The sequence below is a fragment of the Nothoprocta perdicaria genome, unplaced genomic scaffold (genome assembly GCF_003342845.1).
Source record: "Nothoprocta perdicaria isolate Ctin4 unplaced genomic scaffold, notPer1 scaffold_42, whole genome shotgun sequence".
Taxonomy (NCBI): Eukaryota; Metazoa; Chordata; class Aves; order Tinamiformes; family Tinamidae; genus Nothoprocta; species Nothoprocta perdicaria.
The window spans coordinates 1702901-1730839 of record NW_020455666.1 but is presented as its reverse complement, the minus strand read 5'-3'; the positions used below and the strand labels follow the sequence as shown (position 1 = coordinate 1730839).

General features: G+C 42.6%; 1 protein-coding gene across 5 annotated transcripts in view; it reads right to left on the bottom strand.

Annotated features, from left to right (window-relative positions):
* ATP2B2 (ATPase plasma membrane Ca2+ transporting 2) overlaps positions 1-27939 on the bottom strand; it is a 171067-nt gene that overhangs the window by 123380 nt on the left and 19748 nt on the right. For all 5 annotated transcript variants that reach the window (XM_026046138.1, XM_026046139.1, XM_026046135.1 and 2 more), the window contains exon 2: positions 467-948. In XM_026046138.1, coding sequence (XP_025901923.1) covers positions 467-665 — 199 coding nt within the window. In that variant the 5' untranslated portion in view covers positions 666-948. The remainder of the gene's footprint in view (positions 1-466; positions 949-27939) is intronic.

The window sequence follows — 27939 nt, the reverse complement described above, 5'->3', positions numbered from 1 at the left end:
AATGCTCTATGTTGGCCTACCAGGATGCATAATGTACACACTGAAATTTCACTGCATATCTTCAGGCTGTCTAAATAGCTCAAATTTCTTCTGAAGAAAGGACTCTCTTTTCTTGCCTCCAAAGGATATAAGTTAAAGCTTCTTTAGAATGTCAAAAATACATTTTGATTTTTTTATATTTTTTTGCTTCCTTTTAGTGAAAAAATAACGCATTTAGCATTAATCAATAGCACCTCTTCTACTCTCCTGCTAGGTTTAGCTAAAGCTAGACAAACGAGTGACTCTTTTCATCTTTTTTCTCCGAAGGCTTTTTCATCGATTTTGTCCTTGCTGGGAGTAATGACAGCATTAGGAGAATTCTGTTCAGGTTTGAAACAAGGCCTCTCTCCCCTGCACTGCTCACATTATGTGTAGAACACAAATGCAAGAAGCCCCAGTTCAACTACAGAAAGTAAAAAGCACTTACCTTCTGTTGGTGATGTCTTCAGATGTCTGCAGAGCCCCTCTGTTTCCCCATATGTCTCTTTAATTTTTACTACTGCTTCTGTTCCTCGCAGTTCCATGAGGGAGCGCAGTTCTTGCAGCGTGCACCCAAACTCTCCTGCATGGTTGGCCTCATTTCTTTGGTTCTTGGAGTAAAAATCGCTGTTTGTCATGTCACCCATTGTTGCTGATTATATTGCTCCACTCTTTACAGCTGATACAATCTCAAAACTATTTAAAAATTGAAGAAAAGAAATCTCAAATTCCGACCTAAGATATTAAAAAGAATCCAGTTTGTCCAGCAGGCGGAGGGGAGATGCCCCTGACGTGCAAGGTGTCCCTGAGTGGCTCGTGGTCCGCAGAAAGGCTGCTCTCAAGGCTGCAGACCAGCTCCACTCCATTCACTGCTTCCCATTCTGCTGCTCGCGAGCTGTAGCATCTACATGGTCATTGCTTCCTTGGGACCTTTGGGAACAACCAGAAAAGAGGCGTCACAGGAGAGCACCAACACTCTACAAACAGGATTACAAGTTCATTTTTAGCACTGTTGCAGTTTGATTTTGCATTTAAGGCAAGCCAGGCACCGTAGAGATGCGCTGCAAAACGCTGCCGGTCCTCAGAGCTATCGCCAGTGACAAGGACACCCCAGCTCTGTCACGTGCAGAGCTCGCTCTGGCTACAGCACCAAGAGCAGGGTCTGTTACTGCATTTGAGCCCCTAGAGCACCCGCTAAATGAGATGGCTCATGAATATTAATAGGCAAGCCATTAGTCCCGCATCCTAGATGAACCTCCAGCATGTGCTCCGGTTCATGTAGCCACATCAATCTTTCATATGACAAGCACAAAAACCCTCATAAAGACTGCAAAGTAGCAAAAATTATTAAACGCTATCATTTTTTAATACTTAAAACCATTTAAAAAACTGCTCTTCCATAAAGTAGAATTGGTGGAAAAACTAGGAACAATCATTACAAATTCCGAATGCATTTAAATACATTAGATTATGCAGCCTTGCCTTCTACAGAGGTAAACAAGCCCCAGAGCAGAGAGAAAACACTACAGTGCCTTAGCCTGAACAAGAGCCTGTCTGGTGACTCGCTCTCCTGGCGGAGATGGTGGCCCAGAGTCGCGTGAGCATGGAGGTGCACACATGTGCACAGCTCGCGGTGTGCAGCACGATACGCTCGCAACACCTGTGAGACAGTGGGCTCCTTGCTAAAACCAGCATGTGAAAGCTGCTTCCCATACTCTAACAAAGCTGGTCTAAATGCTGCAGAAAGCAGCTATTGCATTGGACATAGAGTTTTAACAGGGATTAAATGTTTCTGTTTTGTCTCAAGCAGGTTACTGCCTGCACACTACTTAAATAGTTTATTTTTGCAATAAAAAAAAAAAAAAAAAGATCACAGCATCTACCTGGTGGTCGGCAGAATTACAAACCCACCCTGGGCAAAGTGCAGATTCTGAACTCCCCACGTGCAATAATGCGGTCTGCAAATGAGTGCACGGATCAAGGATATAAAAGGATCCTAAATTATTTCAAGCTCCAATCTTACATTCAAGGAACTGTAACTTTCTGCTCACCTATCACTGTCATAACACGGGGCTTGGCATTGCACCGAGCAAACTGCACTGCCCTCGCCAGGGGACAGCAAGCAAGCCCACCATRGTCACTAGGCAGCAGTAGCTCCTCTTTGGAGCTGTGCAATGTGCCTTGCTCAGTCAGACAAACCAAGCAACCAGGCCCCTCATTCACAGGTAAYAATTCCGTTGATTGCAATGAAAAACAAGAAACAAAAGTGCCGAAGTTTCATTGAGGTACTACAGGATGCAGCAAAGTCAACTGCTACATGCTTCTGCCCGTCCCATTGACTGCCAYGTACTGCAGTCTTAAGAACTTCTGCCAACCCTGTTTTTTACATGTTCTTTCTAAGTTTAAAAAGGAACAGGATTTGAGCACAAAATGTGGCTTACAACAAGCAACTGGGAGAAACAGTATCAGAGAGGGGCCAATACCCAAGGAGGAGCTTCCCTGTGTCATCTCCAATGCTTGGCCATCCCTGCTTGGAGGCTGGACAGCATTTGCAGCATCGACCCCTTCCAAGRCAACATCCTGTGTGCAGCACGTGGGCAAAGTCTCATTTACTTATTGCTTCATCTGATTTTAAACAGGACTGATCATGATGCTGAATAAAAAAAGGAAATAGCCTATAGCATTATTTGGGGGAGGATAAAACAAAGAAGTCAGAAGTGTCCACGAGTCATCCCTCATCCAGAGCAGCCGTGCATCACCGCAGCCGCCACTGATGACATGAGTCCTCCCGCCTTCCCCCAAACGCTATGAAGAGAATAAGGCATCAATAACAGCAAAGAATGAATGACACTGCTACTTACGTGCTGAAGATAGAGGAAGAGCTTTTCCCAGGATTTGTACAAATAAAGATCATGAACACTAGCTACCTGTAACAGCCACACTGTTCAAAAAACTAAACAAAGTATGATGCTCACCTAACAAGAGGACTTAAAGGGATTTGCTGGATTTTTTGTTTTTTTAAAAGATCCTCTAATAAAAATATAAATTCCCATGACTGCTCCATCAAGTTCCAGTAAAGTGACAATTATTTGTTTCTTCTCATGAGCACCCTCTGCACTAGTGCTGCCAAGGCCACTAAACTCGGTGTCAGCAAGGCCATCTGCACAGCACGTCTCCATGGGACATTTCTATGTTCACCAGCCCCAATCAAAGGCCCTCCCTTGACTCGCTGTGCCAGCCCTGCTCTTTCTTTCCCCTCTTCTTAGAGATTCCACTTTCCTTTGCCAACTGCAGCAAGCCACGAATGCTGCTTTTTAGCATGCAATTGAGTCATTCGCCTGCTTAATTTTTTATTTCACCTCCAATTAAATATTAATCAATAAACAACTAATACGAAGCTTGTGCTGCCTTCAGTGCTTTAAAAACAAATCTCTCTGAGCTCGTGCCATTCATGATTCACTGCGACACGGGGGACAGCCTGCCTCGCGCTCTGGAAGGCGGAGAGTGAAGCATCAAAGGCTCAAGGCTCCACTGACGTTACCCACCGTCACGGAGCTCTCCAGCACTGCGCAACAAGATCCAGAGGCTGCACCTGAGCCGCRAAGTTCTTTTATGAAGAGCCGAGGAACATCGCCAGAGCGCACGTCGGGTGAGCCTGACACGCGCCCACCCCGCGCTTCCTTGGTGTGGGGGGGTATTTCTGCAACAAAAGCTCTAAGATACTTGCAATTGGGATAGGGTGGTACTTCCTGCTCAGGAAAGGTCCAGGAGCTGCAGATGGAGCAGTGGAAAGGCAGGAAATTCGAGTGTTGCACTAAGTTCAGATGGGGTGTGTGCTTGCTGGGGTCCAAGAAATGCTGATCATAAAAATCCATACTCGTGTGATGCATCTTTACTTTCAATCCAAATGAACCACTGAACATTATTGAGGAGCAACATCACCCAACGACCCCACTGACTCAGCGCTCTGCAAGGTTACACTTAGAGCTACTTTCTTCTTCCAGACCAGGACGATGTTTCATTATGTTTTTTGGTGCGTGTGCACGTCTCCAGGGGGCTGTCCCAAGGAACAGGCGTTCAATCCTGTAGCACTCGCATCAAATTTTTCATTGTCTGGTTGCTTCAAGGAAGCGCGGGCCAATTAAAACAGAAGCAATTTGGACGAGCTAAATGAAGGCCTGCTGGGAAAACTATTCTTTGATTTCCCTAATCAGGGAAAGTCTCATCCTGGAAGCTTGTCAATATTTTCTGTGTTGGAATGTCACCACCAAATATGCTGGTATCTGGTATCAGTTGCATCACTGGCATAAACTTAACCACAAAACACCAAAGCAGCCCCTCAGCTTCACCAGAGCAGAATTATAAAGCTGGATTTCATAGATCTTGGAGGTCTGGACCAGGTCTAGATGCATGCCTGATGACTCCCCCAAATTTGAGGATTTACTAATAAATGGCTCTGTGCTCTCAACTGTTTCTAAGCTGATGGTGAGTGCCATCTCAAAACGTGAGGGTATCACCTGCATTAGCACGAGGTTAGATGCATCTCTGCTCCAGGAGAGAGATCACCCCGATGGGTAGCAGCATGAGAAGTGAATCTAAGAGAAAAATGTGAAGTTGTGGCCCAGTTGCATCTTCTCTTACAACTTCTTGTTCCTTTCGCATCAAAGAAAAAAGGAAAAAACAACACATGTATTTGTGAATATAATCTTTGCAGTCCAGAACGATACATGGGCTGTCTTGTCTGTCCAAGCAGCCCATGCCACTAATTGTAGGCACCCAAAAGCACAGAGGTTCACATGCTCCTCACGAACAAACCCTGGCTTTGAAGCTCACTTATCAGCAACACGCAAGATGCAGAAGAAAGGAACAGCAACACGGGCTGAATTGAAGTCACTTGGCACCTTCACAAGGCTGAAATTTTTGTATAACAGCAAGAAGCCAAGAGTAGATCAAGAAAAAGAAACTGAACTTTGTAGCTAAGTGGTGGCTGAAAATATCCCTGATTTCATCTCTACATAACTTAATGCAACTTAAAATTCATTTTTGTAAGAAGAAAAAAAGTATCATTCATTCATGAGGGGCATAAAGCAAGGACAGACATTTGCATGTTCCATGTACAAAAACTTGGAATCTTTTTTATGATACTGCATTTATTTCTTGTTTTAAGGCAAACATATTTCCTGTACTAATATCTGCTAAAGAGGACAAAGATAGGATATCTTTTTGAAAGATTATGAAACAAGAACATTTTTTTCCTTCTTTTATCCCAGGGAATTCTCTGACAAATCTAATTATAAACCCTAACATGGCAATTGCCTCCAGTCAGCTTGCATTCCTTGTACCAGTTTAGGTGGGATAAAGAAAAACATTTTCAAATCTTCTGTAACAGACTGTTGGTTATTTCAAGATAAATATGTTATTACAAAACAAATAATGGGACACAGAGCATCTGTGATTCCAGTTATGCACTAAGCCTATTAACTCAGGATCTCTGGCAAACAGAATCAAACCGGCCCAAACTTACTGCCTATTTTTTCATGCTGTAGCACTACACTAAGGGAGAGGTAAAAAAGGGATGAAATAAAACAACCTTCAACGCCCTGTTCCAGCACAAGTTATTCAAGCTACAGCCTGATACAAAGTCTCCTTCTCCATCACTCCTCACATAAGTGGTCCCAGCAAAGCCAAGCAAGCTGCCGACAGGAGCAAAATGACTGGATGAGCCCGGTGGATTCGCTCTTTGCCTTGGCTGCAGACGGAACTTCCCGCTTTGCGAATGCAGTTAGGAGAAGAAAAGGGAATCATCTTCATCCTCCTCCATCACTCACCACTGCTGACACTTCCAAAACACAAAACACTCATGACTTTGCCATGCAATACATGGGGATCCACCAGCTCCAGGATCTGGGACTAGCAGCCTGCACATCACTAGAAAAGCTCCTGAAGAAAAACTGCCTCCTATGTAACCAGGATTGCAGGGAAACCTGCACTGACCACAAGTTTTAAGAAGTCTCTCCCATTTCTTACTGCTACTAATGGGAATTTATTTTGCTTTGAGTGATTAGAGGAAAAAAAAGAAAAAAAAGAAAGAAAAAAAGAAAAAAAAAAGCTTTTCCATTAGCTACTTATTCTCTCAAGTCTTTAATTGCAAGGCAGTTTTTGAGTTTCCTCTTATTCACTGCATGCCCACAAGAGGCACATTCCTAGCCTCTGGAGTTGTATTTCTGGACTGCACAAAGACCCATTCCACACTGTCATAAGCTTTAGAAAATTCATGTTTTCATGTACAGCTGCACTGAATTTGTACAGAGACTAACACAGTGCAGTTGTTCCAAGGCAGGCTGACTTCCAAAGTCTGTTATCAGTCTGATCTAAAACACAGCAGGAAAAAAGAAAGAATATAAAAAGCTAAGRATATTCAGACTGTGATTAAATTAATAGACTTGAAAAAAAGTCCAAGTCAAATGCCTTGCAAACAATGGCTGCTCCTSAGAGGAGCATGCCCTGTACAGTCCCTTCCACCCGCTACGGAGTTGCAGGCAACAAAAAAACCTCCCGATCATCACCCTTCAGTGGGCAATCCAAACCGGGTGTCTTATCTGGACAGTGATGGGGACAGAGATGCTGCTCAGGTACAGTCTCAGCAACATCTCCAGGGTCAAGAATTTCTCAATTTCTTCCCTGAGCAGAGGGATTTTTGTGATTTTCCCAAAATATTTTAATTTCACAAAGATTTCKGTCACTTAACCACATCTTTACTTTTTATAACTTAAATGAAAGAAAAAAAGAGAGAAAAACAAACCTGCAAAACAATGAAAGCAAACTTTAGCATGACAGAAAGGCAAGGAGCTGATTGTTTCACATTATGCACTTGCTGTAATTAACAATAATTGTGAGCAGGATCAAGCCATTCCCCAGCAGTTAGTTCAAAGCACTATCTTTCATTATTCATTTATTTTTCCTCTCCCTATTTGCTGACAAAAATGAATGTTGTACTRTAGTCCATTATGGTACCCAACCAGAAAACAAGGACAAAAACCTTTTACAAAAACGCCTGTACTCACCAGAATCCAATATAGATTTTTCCCTAGCCTCACTGAAAGCAAGTTATTAAAACCTAAATATTGATGTTACASTAAAAACATCAGTATTCTAAGAAACCTCATTTGTCCTTTGCTTTTATATATTTTAAATTTCACCAGATTTCTTAAGTCTGGAGTCTGAATCACCATCTGACTTTCTGTCTAGAAGGTATCAGCTTGAAGYTGGTTCAAGAGATTTCAAGAGGTCCTGTAGCTTACAGTTACTGTGCCTGGTATCTGATTCAATCAGGAAATTCATTCATCAGAAATAGTTTCTTTAGCTCCTTACAACAAATAAAATCATCTGCTTGCAGAGATTTATTAAATCTCATTGAGAATCCTTCTGYCTCCTACCCGACTGAARTATCTTTGGTCTCTGGTCAGTCACYGTTCACTACAGGCACTATATATTTGCTTCCCAATGTGCATTCTTAATTCATTAGTAAATTTTACTTTTTAGTGCCCAGGAAGCAAGYTGGAAGGATACTCATTACTGTGAGGCATAATATAATTTTGATGATTTATTTTTATTGAGAGGTGGACCAATATCATGGTTTTCCTAAATGACAGATTCACAGGATAGAACAGGAATACAGCTGAGGAAACCCTTAATCTGATGGCAGTGTGTACAAGACATCTCTAATGCTCAGAYAGTGTTTACATTCACCCTGCTCCCTACTTCGTTACCCCTGTTCCCTGCCAAGAGGGAGTCCTGACCCGGCCAGCTCCACATGCAGAGCAGCACCGGGAGGGAGCCGGACCCTATCCATCACCTCGTGCCAGCCTCRAGGCCCATCCATCCTCCTGAGGCTGCTCCATGCCGGCCACGGCCTGTTCCTTATCGTCTCCACTTGTAATGAAGGGTTTTCACCTCCCTTGCACTTACCTGGTTATTTCCCACAGATATCCAGTTCCTCAGCACGTAGTGGGGATTGCTAAGGAAATACAACGCTACAGCAGTACACTGCTCACTGTTCATCGCTTCTTTTCTTCCGTTTTCTTAGTATCTTCCCTCCAAAACATATATTGCTAGTTAACAACAATGACAAAATCTCTGCTACCAGACAGACTCCAGCTTCAACTGCTTTGACTTCCTGATTCAARTGCAAATTCTCTCTGCCTGTAGCCCAGACAGGCTCTGCTGCTGATATGAGGTTACAACAAYCTATTCCAACTGAAAATGAAATTTTTAATCTATGAAAGAAAACCAAATGTAAAAAAAAATGYTCTCCCCACTCATTTGTAGCTATGAGCATCTTGAGCAGAATGAAAGACAGGTGAGAAATGTTCTCTGCAGAGAAATGACGGCACCACCTAAACCCATGTACAAGCCCAGAGATGGAAAGAGAAACCCCAGGACTGAGCTGAATGGCAGAGACCGGCAGCCAAGGTCACCCCGCAGAAAGAGAACAACCAAAAGGAGGTTTCAAATCTCAGTGGGCACAAGCTRAAAGACACACAGTGATGTTCTGCAGCAGTTTTAAATAGGACATCCACTAAAGGTTTAAAAGTATGTATGTCTACCCTGCCATAACGCACAACTCTCACTTCTGGCATGCGGAGAACCAAGGTGTAGCTTTGGAAAAGGGAAGACCAATTACAGTGCAACAGAAACAACACGCAGACACGCATAAATGTATCAGCCACACCATCGGCAGAGCAAGAGCAGAAATGCCAGCGCTGGGAAAGAAATGCAGGAGCGAAGGGAAGCGCAACAGCGGAGCAGGCAGACACCTACAGAACAGGCTTGTTGATGCTATAAWTAATCACAAGGAATAATAAAAACAGAATTTGGGGAGAAAAATTACAAAAAAAAAGATAGTTCCTTATGTTCTGCTTTAAGGAGAACGTCAATTTTGGCAAGAATTTATGAAAGGAAAAAAACAAATTTATTCTCTCCCTCAAAAATGCATATGGTGYAGACACTACTCTTTCTGTTTCACAGCAGCAACATTTGGAAAACTACTTAACCTTTCTATTTCTGTCTGGGTGCATTCAAATTACCAATAACGTACAACATGCTGCAACAAAACCACTGATGTAGGGTATAATTTTCCCTCAAGCACATTATCCTAGCTGGTGGCTCAGAAAAATAAGCTGATAAAACTGCAGCAGACATGAACTGACAGATAAAAAGTGATCACAGCTATGCAGAGCACTGCTGCCTAACCTTAAAATCACACAATTAGCCAAAAAACGTAAGCAGTACGACAGGCCATACTAACCACCACACGCTATTTATGGGGTCATGCTGAAAATCATCCTATAAACACATTTTTAAATAGACCATCACATTATCACCTTACAATTTAGCCATTAACATATAGATTTATTTTAAAGTCATGATCATGCCTGGAATTTTTATTAAATAGCTTCTTGTCAGATTCAGATGGGATCTCATTCTAATCATGATGATTTTTAATTCGCTTCTATTAATAGCAACTTAAAAATAAAGCGTTCTCTTTGGAAACCGTAATACTTCTTTGGGGGCTGCAAGGGGGGAGAGAGAAAAGAATCTTCTCACTATTTCTCTTAATCGCTATCTGCATATATGGCAAAATGAAGAAAGAAATGAGAAAGAAAAATGTTATATATATAAAATATAAAGCAAGTTCACAATATTATCGCTTTACTGCTGTRCTCCTTCCACTTAAATGGAAGTATGTCTGCAATAACTTGTCCTATGCTATTGCCAGGAGAAAGAAGAGCCCTAATATTGGCAGAAAAGCAAGGAGTCACTAATTATATATATATATATATAGATAGACAGATGTCCACTTAGACAAATGTGCATGAACTGGCAGCACAAGCACACACATTTGGCCATTTCTGTACCTGTGCAATATGGTGGACTTCGCAAGGTGCCTAGTCCGGGAGTGCAAACCAAAGCACCAGGATGCACCAAGATCTGCTTTCCGTAACTGTCCAAATGTGCGTGACTTTTTCTCTCAGATACAGGCCCTGCACAGCTATTTGAGCCTATCTCTAAGGTTGGAACAGTGAAAAGTGCTTTAATGCGGGATAAGCTGACACCATCTGGATGCCCGAGCTGTCACAGSCAAGCCGGGGTGCTGATTTCCCCCGCCCCTTGCAGGGCACAGAGCTGCGCACCACCAATGGCTCCAGCGCCATCTCCCTCCTCAACAGGAGCGCCCGTACTCAGATGGGTCTGCAGCAACCTGCTCATCTGTGCCTGCGGCAGCTCCCTGCTCATCGCTGGGCAGCCCTGATGGAGATAAGCACAGACACTTGAGTGGAAAAAGTGCATTCATAGGAGGCAAAATTTTGCAGGCAAAATCTCCCGTTTTGGCATCTGATCACCATTTACCCGTGACGGCCAGTGGCTTTCAAATGGAAAAAGTAAACAAAAACACATATTTAATGGCCAACAAAGAAATCACAAAAATAACAACAACAACCAGAGTAGTTGCTGAGCAGCTGAGAGAGTTTTACTCAATTATCTATTGAATAAAACCAAGAGGGAGTTACTGAAACCTTAAGAGATTTAAAGAGGATTTTGGGTTTTTTCCTCTTTCTTCTTCTTTGACTCTTCTTTTGTGGAGGAAAAAAAAAATTCCTCTGGTTTTAGCTCTAAAAAAGAAAGCCAACACAGACTGGTTTGGCTTGTGACCAGTCCAACGATGATTTGAAAACACAATCATACCATGTGCTTCATTTCTTACCAGCAAATTAATAAATGTCGAAGGGGGGTCTTTTGGAACAATTCTTTGAGACAGTTCTTTAGATAAGCATATGAATTCTTCAAGTCCTAACTAAAATACCAATGTTCTGACCAGACGCCTGTCGCTAGTATTCACTAGTGACCTATTAGAAAACCATATCCCCTAACCTGATATCATATCCACAAAATATCTTGAGAGGAAAAGGATTCCTGAGGGTATGTGTTACGGTGTGCTTACAAATGATCTAACAAAATTAACTCCCTCCCTCTGCACGTGGAAATGCCCCCTATTTTGTCATGAGGGATCATCCTGCATCCATGCTTGCTTGTGTTGAACATGCCCGTAACACAACTAAACCCAGTGGTGGTTTTGGTCACACCTGCAGYGGGTTGGGTACAACTACAGCATAATCAAACACACGCAACAGGCCTCAAACACTGCAGCTCCCAAGACTGAGTGCTGCTGGATTCAAAATCCATGTGTTGGCTGCAGAGCTGCAAGCTACTCAGAAACAAAACCTGTAACCCAGCGGTCCCGAGGCTGGGTTAATCAGTCCTTAGAGGAAGCAAATTTGCACTAAAGTACAGCAGATTTGGATTTGGTCATTTGTCCTTAGCAGACACAGCCAAAACAGTCCACATATTTCCGAGGCTGAAAACTATCATGATTCTCATCATTTCAGTAGTCAGTTTTGTAAATCAGAAATCATCAGAAAACCTTTCCCCCTCACTCTCCATCAGACCCAAAGTCATTCTTCTTCCATTCTTTCTCCTCCTCGTCCTTCCATATATTAAAGTTTATAAACGCTGTGGTTCAGACTACTCCGTTCCAAACATATATCCTCTTTTCCTTTGGTTTGGCCAGGGGACATGCCTTGCTGCAGGTCTGCATGGCACACAGCATACTGCCACCACAAACTCAAGCAACCTTCAAAAARCCCTGGAATACAAATAATAAAACATAGATGTGTGATGCAAACATATTTAACCATTTTTAGAAGTTGCACTTCCTGCTGCCTTCTGATGACTGCCAGAAGCGCATGTGGCCTATTTTAACAGAGCGAAAAATTTTCTTGCAGCGTTCTGTAGACTCCTGCTCTTCAACTAAACCACGGTCAAGAGGCAATGACACAAGAGAATCTGCGGGTATGTTCCTGTTTATGCGTTTCACTGCTTGACCTGATCTGCCACTGGAAAGCACACAAGAACAGCTTGCTTGCCGAATCTGCTTACCCCTCTGCCGCTCAAGATGCAGCCCGATGCTTAAATAGGCAGCAGCCACGTTAACGTAATGGAGGATGCAGTGCCGAGGGGTGGGAAGAATTGCCAGGACTGCAGGGTGCTGGCTGCATGTGACTGAGATGCCCGCCTGGTCACAGGGGGAAAGGGGCACCCAAACCAGAGCTGTGCAGAAGCCAAAGGACCAAGAGACATCAGCTCTTGCTTCTCAGCTCACTGTTTTAAAGGGAAGAAATGTAATCAACCAAAGACAAGATGTCATTTTAATTACACAAGCACTGCTGGTGGGTTTGTCACTGCTTTTGATGGATTTTTCCCCAGTGTGGCATTACAAGTAGAGCTCTACGGCTGCAGTCTAGGATGTACACCCAGTGTGCAGACACAGTGCCGCTCCAGCCACCTTCTCGTGCCTCTCCGGAGAGCTGCAATGCCCTGAGCAGCAGGGAGAACATTAGAAAGGTTCTGTCTAAATATGGAGGAAACCACTGACTAAACAGCACTGAAGTCCTCCGCTCTGTGGACCAACTTCAGCAAAATGAAGATTTCTGGGTGCACATTGCTGCTTGTGACAGAGGAGCAGGCGAAACGTGGGCTGGGACAGCCCCCGTGGACACTGAGCACCACAGCCTTCCTACCTCACCCCCAGATCCCTGTTCAAGCTACATAGACCTCTGCAGAACATGCCTCTAGGAAGTGCTGTGATCACCCACCATTTCTCATCCCTGCAGCCTCTACAAGCCCACCTTGCATTTTAGAAGCACATCTTCATGTTAGTTCAGCAGATGTTTTACGAGAGCACATTTTCTTCCTCTAGGGCACATTTTCCTCAGATATATGCTCATTATTGGATGTATTGTTTACTATGTTATTTAGTATTCTTTAATATTCATTATACTCACTTATCCCACTGCTGTACAACTCACCTAATCRAAGGTGCCAATTCTGGGAAGCTTGCTCTAAAAACAGAGACATTAAACTGCACTGCAATATCACTGCCAGGAACAGTGTTAGCTTAAAAACTGCTATGTGTAACAAGTACATGGACCTCAGCAGGCCTGTGAGCATTTTCTAATACCTTAACTTTCRTATGATTTACCTAAGTAAATGGAAAACTTGCAGAGAAGTTTGAGACAGGCTCCTTATCATAGTGGCAAGCAACTCCATAAATATTTCTAAAATGGAAGTTGAGAAATATCCTTCTATGGCTTCTGGAATGCCAGAAGTGGCGAGACTGGCTGATATCACTTGCCTGCTGCGTCGGCAGCTCCCACTACCATTTCCACGACTTCCATTGCTCACATCATTTAAAAGAACGATAAGGAATCACAAACCTGTTACTGTCATGTAAAAATATAAAAATATCAAATAGGATGGTAAACTTGTCAAATGAAAAACAAATAGTATCATAACAACTATTAAGACAGAGCTGCCATTCGAATCCGTGCTCCAAGAATGACAAGAGTGCCTGTTTCCTCCATAGCAGCATTGAAAAGGTCCTGTACAATGATAACAGCTGACCATGACTCAGGAAAATAAAGGTTCAGACTTCCATGCATTTCTACTGTGAAAATTAAACTTTTTTTTTTTCTCCCTTCTAAGTCATGTAGTCATAGAACATTTTAGGTTGGCAGGAACTTTTCATCATCCACTCCAACTGCCTGGCCACATCATGGCCAACTTCAAATTTGGATCAGCTTCCTCAGGGTCACATCCAGTTGAACTCTGAATATGTCCAAGGATGGTGAGTCCCTCCCATTCCTATGACGAGCCACCTTCATGGTGACAAAGTTCTTTACATTTAACCAAAATGTCACACTATCTGCAGTCTCATATCCTTTTTCCACGTGCTGCCTGTTGAGGAGGCAGCTCTCCACTGAACCTCCTCCAGTTTGGCTGTGTTTGTATTCTGTTCGGGAGCCCAAGATCAGACAAAATTCTTCGGACCCAATTACACAGGTTCTGAAGGGAAGCCACATTAAAACCAAGCAGAGCCCTGGTTTTGGCTCCAGCCTCACGGAGACAGCCTTTAAGTCTTACCTGCCAGATCAAATTGCTCTCCAGAACACTTATACAATGGCACCCGTTATACAATGCTGCAGAGTAAATAAAGGGTAAGGAGAGAACGAGCCAAAAGTCAGTGGGAACAAAACTTAGTTTTCAGAAACAAGGATGAATGCACATAATTGGCACTGGGTGCCAAAGGAAAGCAACAATACCGGTTTGGCTTTTAAGGAAGCATATTCATTTCATCAGAAAGTTATCACTGCTTAAAGCCTAAAGTGCATTTGCAGAAAGTGATGTCATATTACAAATTATGATTATCTATATTCCTTACACATAGCTTCTTCAGGAACCACTTTCCTTGAGGTCACAAAACCTCAAGGAAATTACGAGACTTAACTCACATGAAGGAAAGAGTCTGATTCATTTATCAATCTCCATTCGCAACATTCTCAAGACAGGTTTGGTAAAAATCATTATTTTTGAATGCCAAAAAAAAAAAAAAATACAATGCCTTTAACAGGTCACCTAAGTCCTAAAAATACTCTGAGGAGCAGTGCTGATTTCTCCTTTATACTTCTGCTTTACAGAGTACAAAACAACAAAATAACTCCAAATGAATATGCAGAACCATGGCCAGTTTATAAGTTGCATTGACCTATACTCTTGTTTCCTAGATACAGTTTGAAGAAAATCAGGCTTCAGAAAAGCCTTATACAAGAGCGAAACAGTGCAGCACACAGAGATATTGGGGATGTTAACCCAATCAAATTTCCAAAGACTCCGGTTTATCCAAGTGAGGAGGAATCATGCAAAGCAGACGAAAAACAAATCAACAAGCTAATACTAACAGAAAACTTCTGCATGAGAGCAGCTGCACAGATAACACATGCATAGAGAAGAACATTAGTCTTAGCAGATCTCTCAGCATAGAGAAGAACATTAATTTATAAATGTCTTATAGCATTGGCTCATATTAAAGCAATTCTGCAGCAAGAGTAAAACAACTATCTAGTATCTCAGAGAAGCACTTTGTGGAGAAGAGAAGGCAAGGACTGCTGTGAAGGACATGAGTGCTATGGTAAAGACAGAGATGTAAAAAAAAAAAAATCTACAAAACCTATAGAAGAAGAAAAGTAATGGAAAAGTCATGAAAATCTTCTCAGAACAGGGAGAACTTTCTTCAACTAAATTGGACCCAAAATGAGAAAATGAGGAAAGATAGATACACTCTGGGATTGTGAGGAGCACGGATCTGCTCACCCTGCACTGCAGCAGAGCTTTCCCACATCAACTTGCACTACAGACACTTCTGCTGCTTACATTGCCAAAACTAGCCAGGCATGTTACACATAACAGATAGATATCTACATGGCAGTTCAGTAATACTTGCAGCATTTTTAAACGTACAACTTCTGTTAACATTAAATTTATATTAGATGAAGTGATTCAGCATTTAAGTTCAGTGCAGTACTATTTTAAAGTCAACCTAAGACTTYAAAGTTGTCTAAAGTTTCAGAAGCAGTAGAGTGAAGAGCTTTCTAAAGCATTCAAAAAAAATGAGTGCCTTGCAACAAGGCACAAGTGAGTGTTACAAGGCATATAGATTTTACAACACTTACAAATACCATTAGCAGCAAAGAGACCTGTAGGACTTAATCCACAGGATGCATTATCACTGAAATGCTTGCTYTTTAATTAAAGAAAATGCAAACACTCTTTTTGATTTTTACAACATTAAATAGCCTTACAAATTGTTTCACAGGTGCTTTTACTGTTGTACACAGCCTTCAACATGGCAAATTCATTCCTTCACCTCTTCTGAAGTCTTGGCCGCTAATTATCAGCAGGTAAGGGGCATTTCCCTCCGCATGAGCAGGGCATCTTCCCCCAGCAGCCTATCATTACTCCTTGGCAGTTTCCTACCTTCACTCAAGAAATCAGGTAATGGCAGGATGCTCCTGGACTATTTTGCAGTTTTGCATTTCCCTGAACCTCAAGAAAGTTTTGAATTGTATTCTAATTATGAGAAGTAGGAGCATATGAAACGTTTCCAGCCAAGAAAGAAAGGAAATGGCAGATGTATTATGCAGCAAAATGGCACAAGGTGAAGTACTGAAACACAAGCGCTTTCACTTACCCAGGTGCAAGTCAGCTGCTGTAAATAAAAAACTGCATTATTTTAAGCTGCTTCTCATGTTGACAGTCTGTATTTACACTATTAAGCCACAGTAACTATAACTGTTTATTTTTAAAAAGACTTGTCACTCTTCTACAACAACAAAGAGAACCTAYATGCTTGTGATGCAGTTCAAGGCCCCCAAATCAGTAAGTTTTCCCAAGTACCCTGACACAGTTCTACAGGTAAAATGAAGGCAGGGTTTCCTATTTACCTTGCACACTAAATTGCAAGAGCAAACGTGATGACTGTGCATTAAAATGTGCTTTGGAGGACAGCCTGGARAGCAAGTGGCCCACATGGGCACCAGAGCCTCCCCACAGGGCCAAGGGAACAAACCAGGGAATGACCGCACCTCACGCTTGTGGTGAGGAAAGGAAGGGGATTTAAATGCTATTCAGAAACAGTCTCCTGCTCAAACCTTTGTCTTTAGTTAAGACTTCACACTAAATATATATAAATGCCCAAGATTTTCTCAAGTATAGGAAGCCTCCCCAGAGGAGCCCAACCCAGCCCTGCCAGTCCTTACCTGAGGTGAATGACGCAAACACGGCTGAGCCCTCACAGCCACTGGCTCCCCAGAAGAAACCCTCAGTGCTACRCAAGCAAGCAGGGCAGCCGGCGCAGGCTTTCGAGATGCAGAGCCAACTCACGACACCACCTTTTCTTCCTTCTGGAAAACTGAGACTGCTCTTCGCTGTCCAGCAGCAACTGTCACCCAGTTCTGAGCCACCATTACCTCAGAGCCCATCTGACTGTCCAACCTACACCTCGGAGCTAGTGTGGAGCACACTGCAAGGCAGYCAAGTGGTGGCTGCTGCCCACACACCTCAGGCAGAGGGAAGCTTCTCCAAATGCCCCACTCATATTCAGCCTCCCAGATGAGCCATRGAAAGGACTAACTAGCCCCTCAGAGAAGCCCCAATTTGCTCCTCTTTGCCCCCGGGAAGGGACCCAGGTCCGCATCCTCTCCCGCGAGCGCCACCCCCAGGCTGCCTCACAGCGACTCAGCCCGCTTCACCACAGGGGATTTGGCCAAAACTAGAGCACTGCCCCATTTCCAGGCCAGCTGCCGAGATTCCCGGGATGTCCCTTCCAGCAAGGACATTCCTTGAAAACTAGGACGCCTGCTAAGTTTAATGAAGGAGGGCAATTAGTCAGAGCCCGACCACCCCCTCTCCTGAAGTGAAGATAGCCCCCTCATGAAGGGGGCTCATGGCGGCCACCCCCGCGCAGTTACACAAGCTGCCCCGCCAGCCTCCTCCTTATAACGGGCTTTGATCCTCCGTACAGCTCCACCTGAACTGATGAATAGCAACTTGCCTGCCCATATTTCACAAGCAGCATGAATTCAGGAATTCAAGCTAAAACAATGGAGAATTTTTGAGAACCTCTTTAACCACTAGTTCCTTGCAGTGAAGCTAAAWATTTCATCTAAGCCTTTGCAAATCCTACTATCTCCATCTAACTAAATGTTCTGCAGCATCTACATTTCAGCTACAGCCAGAACATGAATCCGTTTAAACTTCAGGTCAAATGGAAAATCACTATGTAAAACACAAAAAACTTGCAGAGTTTTGCTGTATTTTGTACAAAACCCTGTAATCTATTTTACTCTATACTAACTTCCACTAAGGTTGCAGAACAGTGAGGTATTTCATGTTCTTCTGAAATATTTAGTCCTCTTATTTAATGAGTTTAGTTAGTTCTGAACCAAAGATAATAACCTCCATCATAAACATGTAAAAATTGTGCTTTATCTGCATCTTTATCAAGATAAATTACAAAATTCACAGCTACTTTACTAGTCTGAAAATAAGGAAAGTTCGGAACAGCTGTGCATGTGAAAATTCTAACAAGGCTCAATCTAATACTGATTGCTTTAGTAAAAGACTGTTTAAGCAGAGAGTATGCACATTTTAAATATAAAAATCTATGCAAAAAATCTATGCATTATTTCATAAAAAAATTTTTCTTTCCAAAAGTCCCTTTAGAAGTAATGCAATATTAGWTATTAAATTAAATATTAAATTATATTTTAAAAACTACATTTATAATAAGCCAAATATATGTTAACTGACAACAACTATTAATGATAATTACTTAAAATTTCTTGTACACTACCACCACCAGGTAATAAATTCTTCAAAAGAGTAAAAATTTACTATTTCCTGTGCATGCTTTTACTGCAATGAATCTTTTTATCATCGGAATTCCTAAAACTGTAGGGGACGTTTTCAGTGCAATTAGCATTTGCCTCCCAGCTAGCTGTTCTCTCTGTTACAAGCCCATGTACATGCCTCCTGGTTTGCAATAACTCAAGTTTCTACCCTTAGGAACTCCCCAGAACTCAAAATATCATTTAAACAGAATAAGTTAAGGTGGCAAAAAGCAAAGCAAAGCAATAAAGTTACCTTTAGAGCACCAGCCTCTGTACCTGAAATCCTCCGCTGTCTGGGATTGTATTACTGCAGCACGGGATGAATTATGCAAGCGTGATGCAGCTACCCATTACAGCAGGGAAGCACAAGTGCCCACAGCATGATGTCCTTACCTGGGAGTGACTCAGGAGCTGCCGGGAAGGCTGTTAGCAAGGACACACCTTTCTCTTCTGCAAGGCGAGCGCTTGCTCTCCTCCCCTCATGGATTTCTCCTTCCCTCACCTCTGCTTGCAGCACGCCTGCACACTGTGCCTCTGCTGTGAGGGCGCACACACAGCTGCACCTCATTGCTTCCCCTTTCAGTGTGCATGCACACACCTGTGCCTCGTACCTCCCCTTTCAGCATGTACACACACACACACACACTTGCAGCTTGTTACCTCTCCTTTCAGCATGCACACATACACCTGTGTCTTGTTACCTCTCCATTCAGCACACAGGCACACACACCTGTGTCTCATTGCCTGTCYTTTCAACATGCACGCACACACCTGTGCCTTGTTACCTCTCCTTTCAATGTGCACACACACAAACCTGCACCTCACTGCCTCTGCTCTGAACAGGCACACACACACCTGCACAGCRTTACCTCTGCTCTGGGCATGCATGCCCAGGCAACCTGGACACCCTTGTGAAGAACAGAGGCAGGGCAAGACTGCAGCACCAGCCATCTCTGGGAATGCACATGGGAATTACTGGTTCCATTTTGCTAACAAACTTTGAAAAATAAAAAGCCATTTCTACTGCATGTGCAGGTGATTCAAGTCGGTGGCTGCAGCGCRTGCCGGGTTGTGGCAGAGCAGGGGSCAGAGGCCGCTGGGCTCAGCCGCCAGCCTGGTGGCTGTGTCCCTGCTGGAGAGCCCAGCGCAGGGCARCACGTGCCTGCACGGGGCAGCGTGTGCCCTGCGCGCACCGCCAGCTACCGAGCCCGCGGACACAGGGAAACTAAGGCTTGTGTCTGAGGCTGGAACACTTTAATACAATTATTACTATTATCATCCCACGATTAATACAAATATATTCAACCTCTCTCAAGTTAAAGCTTGGAGGAAAGCAGGGAAAAGGGAAATTCTTTAGTAGTACTAACCCTAAAACATATCCTCACAAAAGTAATTGAGCCAAACAATAGTAATCCACACATTAAAAATACATGTATATTCTCTCTTTCATAAAAATATTGATATATGTTATRCATATTTGTTTGTGTGTATATACCAAGGTTGAAGTTTGCACGTGTGCCCATATGTATGCTCGGAGCACCCAGCCCCACGAGGCTCTGCTCGTGGCAACATGGGGCAAGTCCTGCCCGCACGCCACACGTGGGAGGGCGCATCTGCACGAGTCCGACGTCCAGACCACTCTTCTTTAATGTTAAATGACTGAGCTTTCAAAAACCATTRTTTTCTCACTGATAAACATTCCGCCCCACCATTAAAAGCAAGGTAGAACTGTGGTCAGAAAAAAAGCATTACAAAATATCAAGAAGTAAAAGCTTTTAGTGCAGCTTTTTTTTTTTTTTTTTTTAATTATCCTCCAATTATCCTATAGAAGTCATTATGTTTTAATGGATAAATGCCGTATTTATCACTGTCACAATAGGAAAGAGTGACAAACTGCTGAATCCCTGAAATGACAGTTCTGTGTATCCATACAGCTTAGCATTTCCTCAGTAGGTTGAATAAATACAATAATGTCTGGAAGAATGTTGCATATAAAAATAAGCATTGAAGTATGTATTTGTAAGTATATATTTTACTGGGTCCTGCAAGTATGCTGATTTGTCTAAGCATTAAAAATGGAGTGTTCCCTGAACGACACTCGCAAATTTGCCTTACAGCTATGCAGCACTTCACCCAAACTCTGCAGCTCTGTGACACTCTGCCCAGAAGCAGCTCCCTCCAGCTGCTTCCAGCAACACACATCCAAGAGCTTGCAGTTTGTTTCCCACTTGTTTGGCTGAAAAAGAAAGCAAACCTTGCTTTGATTCCTCCAGGAATCGCACATACTGTGCAGCGTGCTCTGGGTGCGGGCAGAAAGCAGCCAATAAATAAATATATTGTGCAATTCTGCGAGGCCCAAAAGGCAGTGTGACCCGCGCGGGCACGGAGCGCACCAGGCGGCAGCAGCCAACACGCACGGTGTCCGCGCGCAAACAATGCGGCGCAGGGGCCCGTTGGCTGCAGGTGAGCGTCACTTCACAGCACACGCCGCTGGCTGCCTCGTGCTCATTCCAGCACACGCTGCTGCCTGCCCTTCCCTGCTGCAGGAACACGCACGTTTGCTTACCGGCTGCTGCTCCAAGTCCCAATATAAGAATTAAAATAATTTACTAGCAATGGAGATCATTCACTTTTGTGGTGGTTTGCATACTGAAAGACTCCACACTCAGTCCATTCACATTCAAGGACAGAAAAATGCAAATCATAGCTGGGGGTTTTCATTCACAAAGCCAGAACTCCCCAGAGGAGGTGGGACTGTACAGGAGGTGGTGCAAAACTTCCTGCAAGAAGCAAAGTGCCCGACGTTTGCTTCATGGTGGAAGAAAAGCTCTTTCAGAATCATTCCAAAATTTTACCTGTGGAAAGTCAGTTTGGCCCTGTGCTAGTTCTTGCGTGGAGCCTGCAGAAAGTGAATGTTATCTTCACAGAATCTGATAATCATCTTTGCTAGCCCCATTTATACACAGTTTCTTGCGCACACGTTCAAGTCGTTGGCCAAGATAACGTAGGCACACATGGAAAATGCTTTGCTGCATTTGCAGGAGCTCTTAGGAAGCAACAGTGCCCACTTATCTAAAAGCAGCAGTGGATACAGGAGGTGAGATACCATGAGTCTCCTCAGACTCCGAAAGATTGCTCTTGAAGCATAGAGGGAAAAGGGAGGATAATTTCAAAGCAGGAATAAGGACCAGTGAAGATGATGGAGACCCAGAGAGTTTTTGTCCCATGGGGGGATGCCACAAACACGGCAGCAAGTTCCTTGAGCTATAAAATACTTTTGTCTTGAACTTTTCTCCGTGGGASCCCAGAAGGACTATGACCTACTTCTAAAAAATGTGCAGAAGAGTGAGCTCAGAATCACAGCCAGGAGGAATAGTGGGAATTGAGAAAGGAAAATAGAAGACATCTTCCAAGCAGCTTCGCCTATACCACCTCTCCACAAGCCACGAATTGAAAAAGAACAAGTCTGTAACTATAAAAAGTGTTAGCAGAGAGGCACCAGGTGACAGCCCCTCCAAATCTGGTGTTTAACATAAGAGTGCCAGTGTCCCTCACATTGCACTGGCATCTCTCGGAAACAGCTCTACAAATTCTGTACATGTGAAGAAATTCAACCTCAGACACAGAATAGTAAAGACAAGCTTAACTCCAAAGACCTGTGCTACTGCAGCAGTATTTCAGACAGACTGCTGCAGCACAATCTAGACATACAGATAGCAACTGGGCAGGAATATTTTATAAAGGTAACAAAGGCAGCAGCAATTGCCTCCCTGTGCCAATTAGAAGCTGACCTAACATATATATTTTTAACAGGAAAATAGGGCAGGGGGAGATGCATCAATCTGAACTCACTAAGGAATGTGCCCCCAGAATACCACCCAACGATATCTTCATTACATTTTATTAACTAGCTGCTACTAGCAAAGTTCTACACAGAATTATATCTAGGAAGAAAACAGACACAAACTAAAGCCATTTTATAGCCTCTGATGTCTGCACGCATTTGTCCTCACCCACAGAGTGTCTGAGGCTCCTATCAGTGAGGCCAGCGTGAATTAAACTTTCTCGCAAGCATCTTTATAAGTCTAAATTCATGCAAATGTGTCTGTCAGAAAAGACAAACTTATCCTAATATCAAAATAATTTTSTGCTTGAGGGGAAATAAACTTCAGAAAGTATATCTGTTTTCTACATTTTCTACTTTTTAAGACTCTATATGTACTTTTTTTTTTTCTCTCAGAAAATCCACATGGTCTTTTTTGAATAACTGAATCCCTTCTTAAGTAGGGCAAATAATGGAAACCAAACTTAGAAACCTCTTTGTAAAACATCACTTCATTATACAGGCTGTTAGACCTCCAAAGCCAAGAGCACAGGATTTGAATATTGCATTTCTGCACTTGTGGATTTGGACTGTCCTCACAGTCCAGATCCATTCCTCATCATGCTTTTTCCCTAATTATAAAACTGAAAATATAGACTACAATGAGACTGTCCCAAATATTTGACCAAAACATTAACACTTAAAAAAAAAAAGATATAAAATAAAATATATAAAAAAAGAACATTTTTATCTGGCTTCTGAAGCACTACTAACCCCAGAGAACTGTTCTCTGGGAAGAATTGAGTAGGGAGTTCCCAGAATTTCCATGTTAAGACTGTTGGAATCTGACCCCAATTACAGAACTGGCACAGTATCTACATACACTTATGTATGGACTCATAGTCCAATGCCAGAAAATTCGAAGCGAGGGCATTATAATGCAGGGCTCATCTAGACTGAGCATGAAAGAAACAGAGTTTATGCAAAAAAAATTGACAGAAAATCCACCTTTATAATTACAAACTCCTCCAAAGGCAGATGAGCAGTCGCAGTCTCCGGAGCTGTCCACGCCACTGGAAGCGTTCGGATTCCTCCTCGGGAAGCTGCAGAAGACCTTCAGCACACAGAGCCTACATGCCCTGCGCTGCTGCCTTGCAAACAAGCAGTGCCCAAGAAACCCGTACAGAATCTCCTCACCCAATCCTCAGGCACTCAGTTCAGCTGAACGAAAACCAAAAAGTAACTTCAGATTTTGTTGTCATCTCCTGTTTTTCTATATATTGCTTGTTGCATTATAAGAATCTTGACCTTTTCATGAGAAAAAATAAAACACAGAATAGAAAGTTTTTAATAAATCATTTAGCAAAAGAAAATGGTGGGTTACAATACTGGTAATTGTGCAGCTAAGCTTGGGCAATTTCTGGCTACGTATGTTTTACAGTCACCTGAGTGGGGCAACTGTTCTTTTTAAAACATCTCTTATTAATTGCTCAGCAAGGCCTGCAGCCGCTCACCTCTCGCCATGCAGAACAACTGCTTCCTCAGGCACCAGCCCCGGCGGGAGGAAGTTCTCGGACAGCTGGTGCCCAAGCAGTGGGACCACATGTAATCCATAGCAGCAGCAGCCCTGCTATGGTTCTGTGTATTCGCAGRATGCAGAGTGATTGCTGTTTAATAAACTATTGCATTTTCTTGAATTTCAGCTACAACACTAAAATCCTTAATTAGAGATCATCAAAACAGATATATACATATATATATTTAAGTCTCACAGAGCCAAAGACCAAATATACCAAAGGCTGCGATGTTTGTACAAGGCATCCGCACAGCCACCCTTAGCAGCACTAAAGATTTTCTAAGTTTACACAATACAAGAGCTCTCCTCCCTGAGTAGGAAGCACACTCTATATTCCACTCTATATTATACCGGATTATAAAACACACACACACACACACACACACACACACAGGTTTTTCAGGAGATGCAGCAGGAAAAGCAGATCATTTACCCTTATCCAAATGACAAAATCTCTCGGGTAAAACAAACCAACCAAAAGGCAGTATTGATACAGAGATTACTTTTCTGATGAATTCTGATGAATGATTTATAGCAAAAAGTAGTCATTCAGGGACTGATTCATCACAGCAGCTCTATTTCCCAAACRTCACATCCCAGTGTGCTTTTCTTTGAGGTCATTTTTCAAACTACTTCTTTTAACAAGTGACCCAAGAAAGGATAACATGTTGGGGGAACAATCTTCTGTCTTGGTGACATATTAATGAAAATAAGTAGCAAGAGAGATTTATTCTTCAGTGCTCACCAGTGCCTTATCTTGCATCAAACTTTTTGCTTCAATGAAAGGTGAAGCCTCTTAGCATCATTCAAGTTAGATATTACAGGCCCAGCAGAATCAAAGTTCTATTTAAGTATGAGAACTAAAATGCTATTTCTTCTAAATATGAAATGGTACCAAATAGACTCAGTCCTAAAAATCTGGTTGACTCTAGGAAAATTCCAGTCTACAATGCTAGGTACACAAGGCCTGAGCACCTCCTGCAGCAGGATGGGAGGATGGAGCCAGACCTCATGGGGCTGAGATGGAGCTCTGCCAGCACGACCCAGGAACAGCAGCAGGCCCCAAATGCAAGGAGAACCATGGAAGCAGGAATGCTATGTATGGATCAATTTGCTGCAACAAAGGGATGACTGACTCAGTTTCCTATTTCTGCTCGATTACATTGGCAATGCACACTCCTCCATGCCTCAGCATAACCTGGAAAGTTGTCCTCTTGGGATACAGGAACAGATTCACTCAAGATCACCTTGATTCCTAGACTTGGTGGGGGTTGTCTTTCTGCAGAACTGGAACAAGCTTCAGCAAGGAAACTGTTGCAACAGTGTTCCCAGGGCCTCGTTTAAAATTTGGGGACTTGGCTACTGCGAACCTCTTGCCGTAATAAGAATGTTCCTGACCACTGTGCCACCCAACTTCTCATGCATCTCATGAGCAGTTTAAAGCATTTAAAGCGTTCCAGCCTCAGCACACTTGGCTAAAGGAAACAATATAGTCATTCATATTTTAAAAACAATCTATTCCTTGACAACTACTGTGAAATAAGGTCACATTTGCTTACTTGACAAATAGGCGTCTCAGGAAATGGTGTTTCCTGGTAAAACTCTTGTGCCTGCCTGTTTGTTCCACTGACCTCTTGTTTCTAGACTTGAAAGCATCAGCCTGCAGGACGAGTTCCTCTTGCAATACTGGATGTGATCTGGACTTGTTATTCTAGAACTACTGATCCTGAATAACAGTGATGTTTTGGATATATTTGTTCCTGAATAAAAATGACTGATTCTGGTTTAGCTGAATTAAAGTTATTTGAGAATAACTATTTTCTTTTATGTTACTATTCTAACTTGAATGGCTCTGCATTGACTTTATTCAGTTTTTGATATTTTTATGATACTTTACCAGCTGGTTCTGTCCAGCTTCCAGTTGAAAATCTGCTAAGATGTCAGATACACAATAATTTCACTGCAGAAATTTCAAGGACTTGTCTGTCCTTGATGTATGACAAGTACTACATTTTTGCAGCCTTTTCTTTCTTAAGAGAACTGTAGGTACCAGTCCAGTCACGGCCCTACATTTTCAAGCAGCCAGTTGGCTTTTCTTACAGGAAAAAGGATGCAACCCACCATATTCTTACTGCAGTAATTAACAGCACTGGGAGGTCTGGAAAGATATAAGGTGAAAATACATAAGGGGAAAAATGCATTTGCTTTTGTGAGAAAATAAGAAATAACAATATTGCCTAGAAGCAGGTAACTGGCAGGCACTGCAAAGGTGCAGGTGGCATGTGCTCTGTTTGCCTTTCACGCTGAACAGCAGCAGTTCTTTTCCCTTACCTCTTCTGCAATGTCATCCTAACTTGAGCAGCATCTTCATGCACCAAAATCTTGGCCATAAGGGATTTAAGAGACTTCTAACAGATGTTAAGAACATAGTCTTTTTTTTTTTTTTTTTTTTTTTTGTCTCCAGACAGCAAAATTTCCGTGAGTCATGATGAACTGACAGTTTTTTCAAGAGACAGAAAGTCATCTGGGGACAAGTCCCTCAGGGCTTCAGGCACCCACCGCTGGGGCACTCCAACCCAGTGACCCATCTCAAGAGTGGAAGGGGCAGGAGGTTTTAGGAATGAGCTATTTAAAACTCATTACAACATCAATGTCAAACTCAAAGACACTGTCAAGTCCTGTTAATTCCTCATGCTGAAAATGTACCTCCCAACCTGAGAGCATATTTATCTCAATCTTACTTAAGCAAAGCTGTTTCTCCTCCTCAGAAGAATCTCTGAAGTTATCACACAGATAACTTGAAAACTATCCTTCAGTTTGACACTTCAACTCACCATATTTATATATCATTTTATGGTTCCTTCATTTCTTTACAAAAATAATCAAAAAACATTGCTCTATTCTGTTTACTACGGGACATCCACACAGCTTAGACTTCACTAAGCACCCCCTGATGACTTAGGCATTCTCCAAGGAAAGGAGTTGAGACAGAAAGTTACTAAACCTGAGTGCCCATAAGCCTAAATCCCATCTGCCACAATTTGTCACAGTTGATACTTTAGCTCCTACACGTAGGGGATGTACTCCATGCATGATTCAGTAAGAACACTGTTCTGTAGGAAGAAACATAAAATATACCTGTGACTTCTCTTTTTTGGCACCCTTAACACAGTATTTGCTTTGTCCATTTCCTCGTAACCGTTTGCTGACACGAGAAGGCGCGCACAACAATATATCTCACTTCAGGACAGAGAAGCCCTCCAGCCACCACTGTTAATTGTTCCAAGGAAATTGTAACCATAGGCACCATAGCTGCAAGGAATTGCTGCCAGTGGCAGATTTCTTAAGGAATAAGCAAATAGATTTCATATCTTTCATACAACATTTCAGGAATTTACAGCATCCATTTGGGGTACAGCATGAAAAAAACACTGCAAAGTCTGCCTTCCCCTGCATGTTCCGTATCTCCTATATGAACTTAGTGACAAAATCTTTATATTGCTCAGAAAGTAAACAAAAGAGGTGCARGAAAAAGCATTATGAGTTAGTTGTGGAAAAAGTGAACTCTAAAGCCATTGGTAAAACAGGATGATTATGCTCAGAACTCGAACGAAGCAAGATGCRARTGCTGCAGCACTCACCCAGGAGGGCCSTTATCCACCCATAGGGGCAGAGCAACAACCAGCATGGAGRTAACACTCATTACTCCTCGGGAATCCCTCTCTTGAGGAAAGAAACCAGCATTTATGAAGAGGATGGAGAAAATCCACAGACCTCTGCAAACTGGCGGAAACAATGTCAATCTTTGCAAAAATCTTCTACTGAGCGGAAGGTTGCAAAGAAAATGTCAGCAGATCCTCTTAACTACAGAAAGATCAGTAATTGCAAATCTAGTAACACTGATCAAGCAAAGAATTCTCGTTTTGGAAACACTACAAATATTTTCTGTAAACTGCAGCATTTGATGAGAAGACAGGTGATCTAGTTGCTTTCCTCTACTACCTTTCTCATCTCTGCTGTCTTCACCTCAGTCTGATGCCATCTCATCTGTTCTGTCCCTTTCTTTACAAAGATCTGCTCAGATTTTCAGTCTCCTTACTTTGCTATATGACTAAAGGTCCTTAAAAAATCTCTAAAATTCTATTCTTTATTGAGTTACTATTTGGACTGAAATCTGG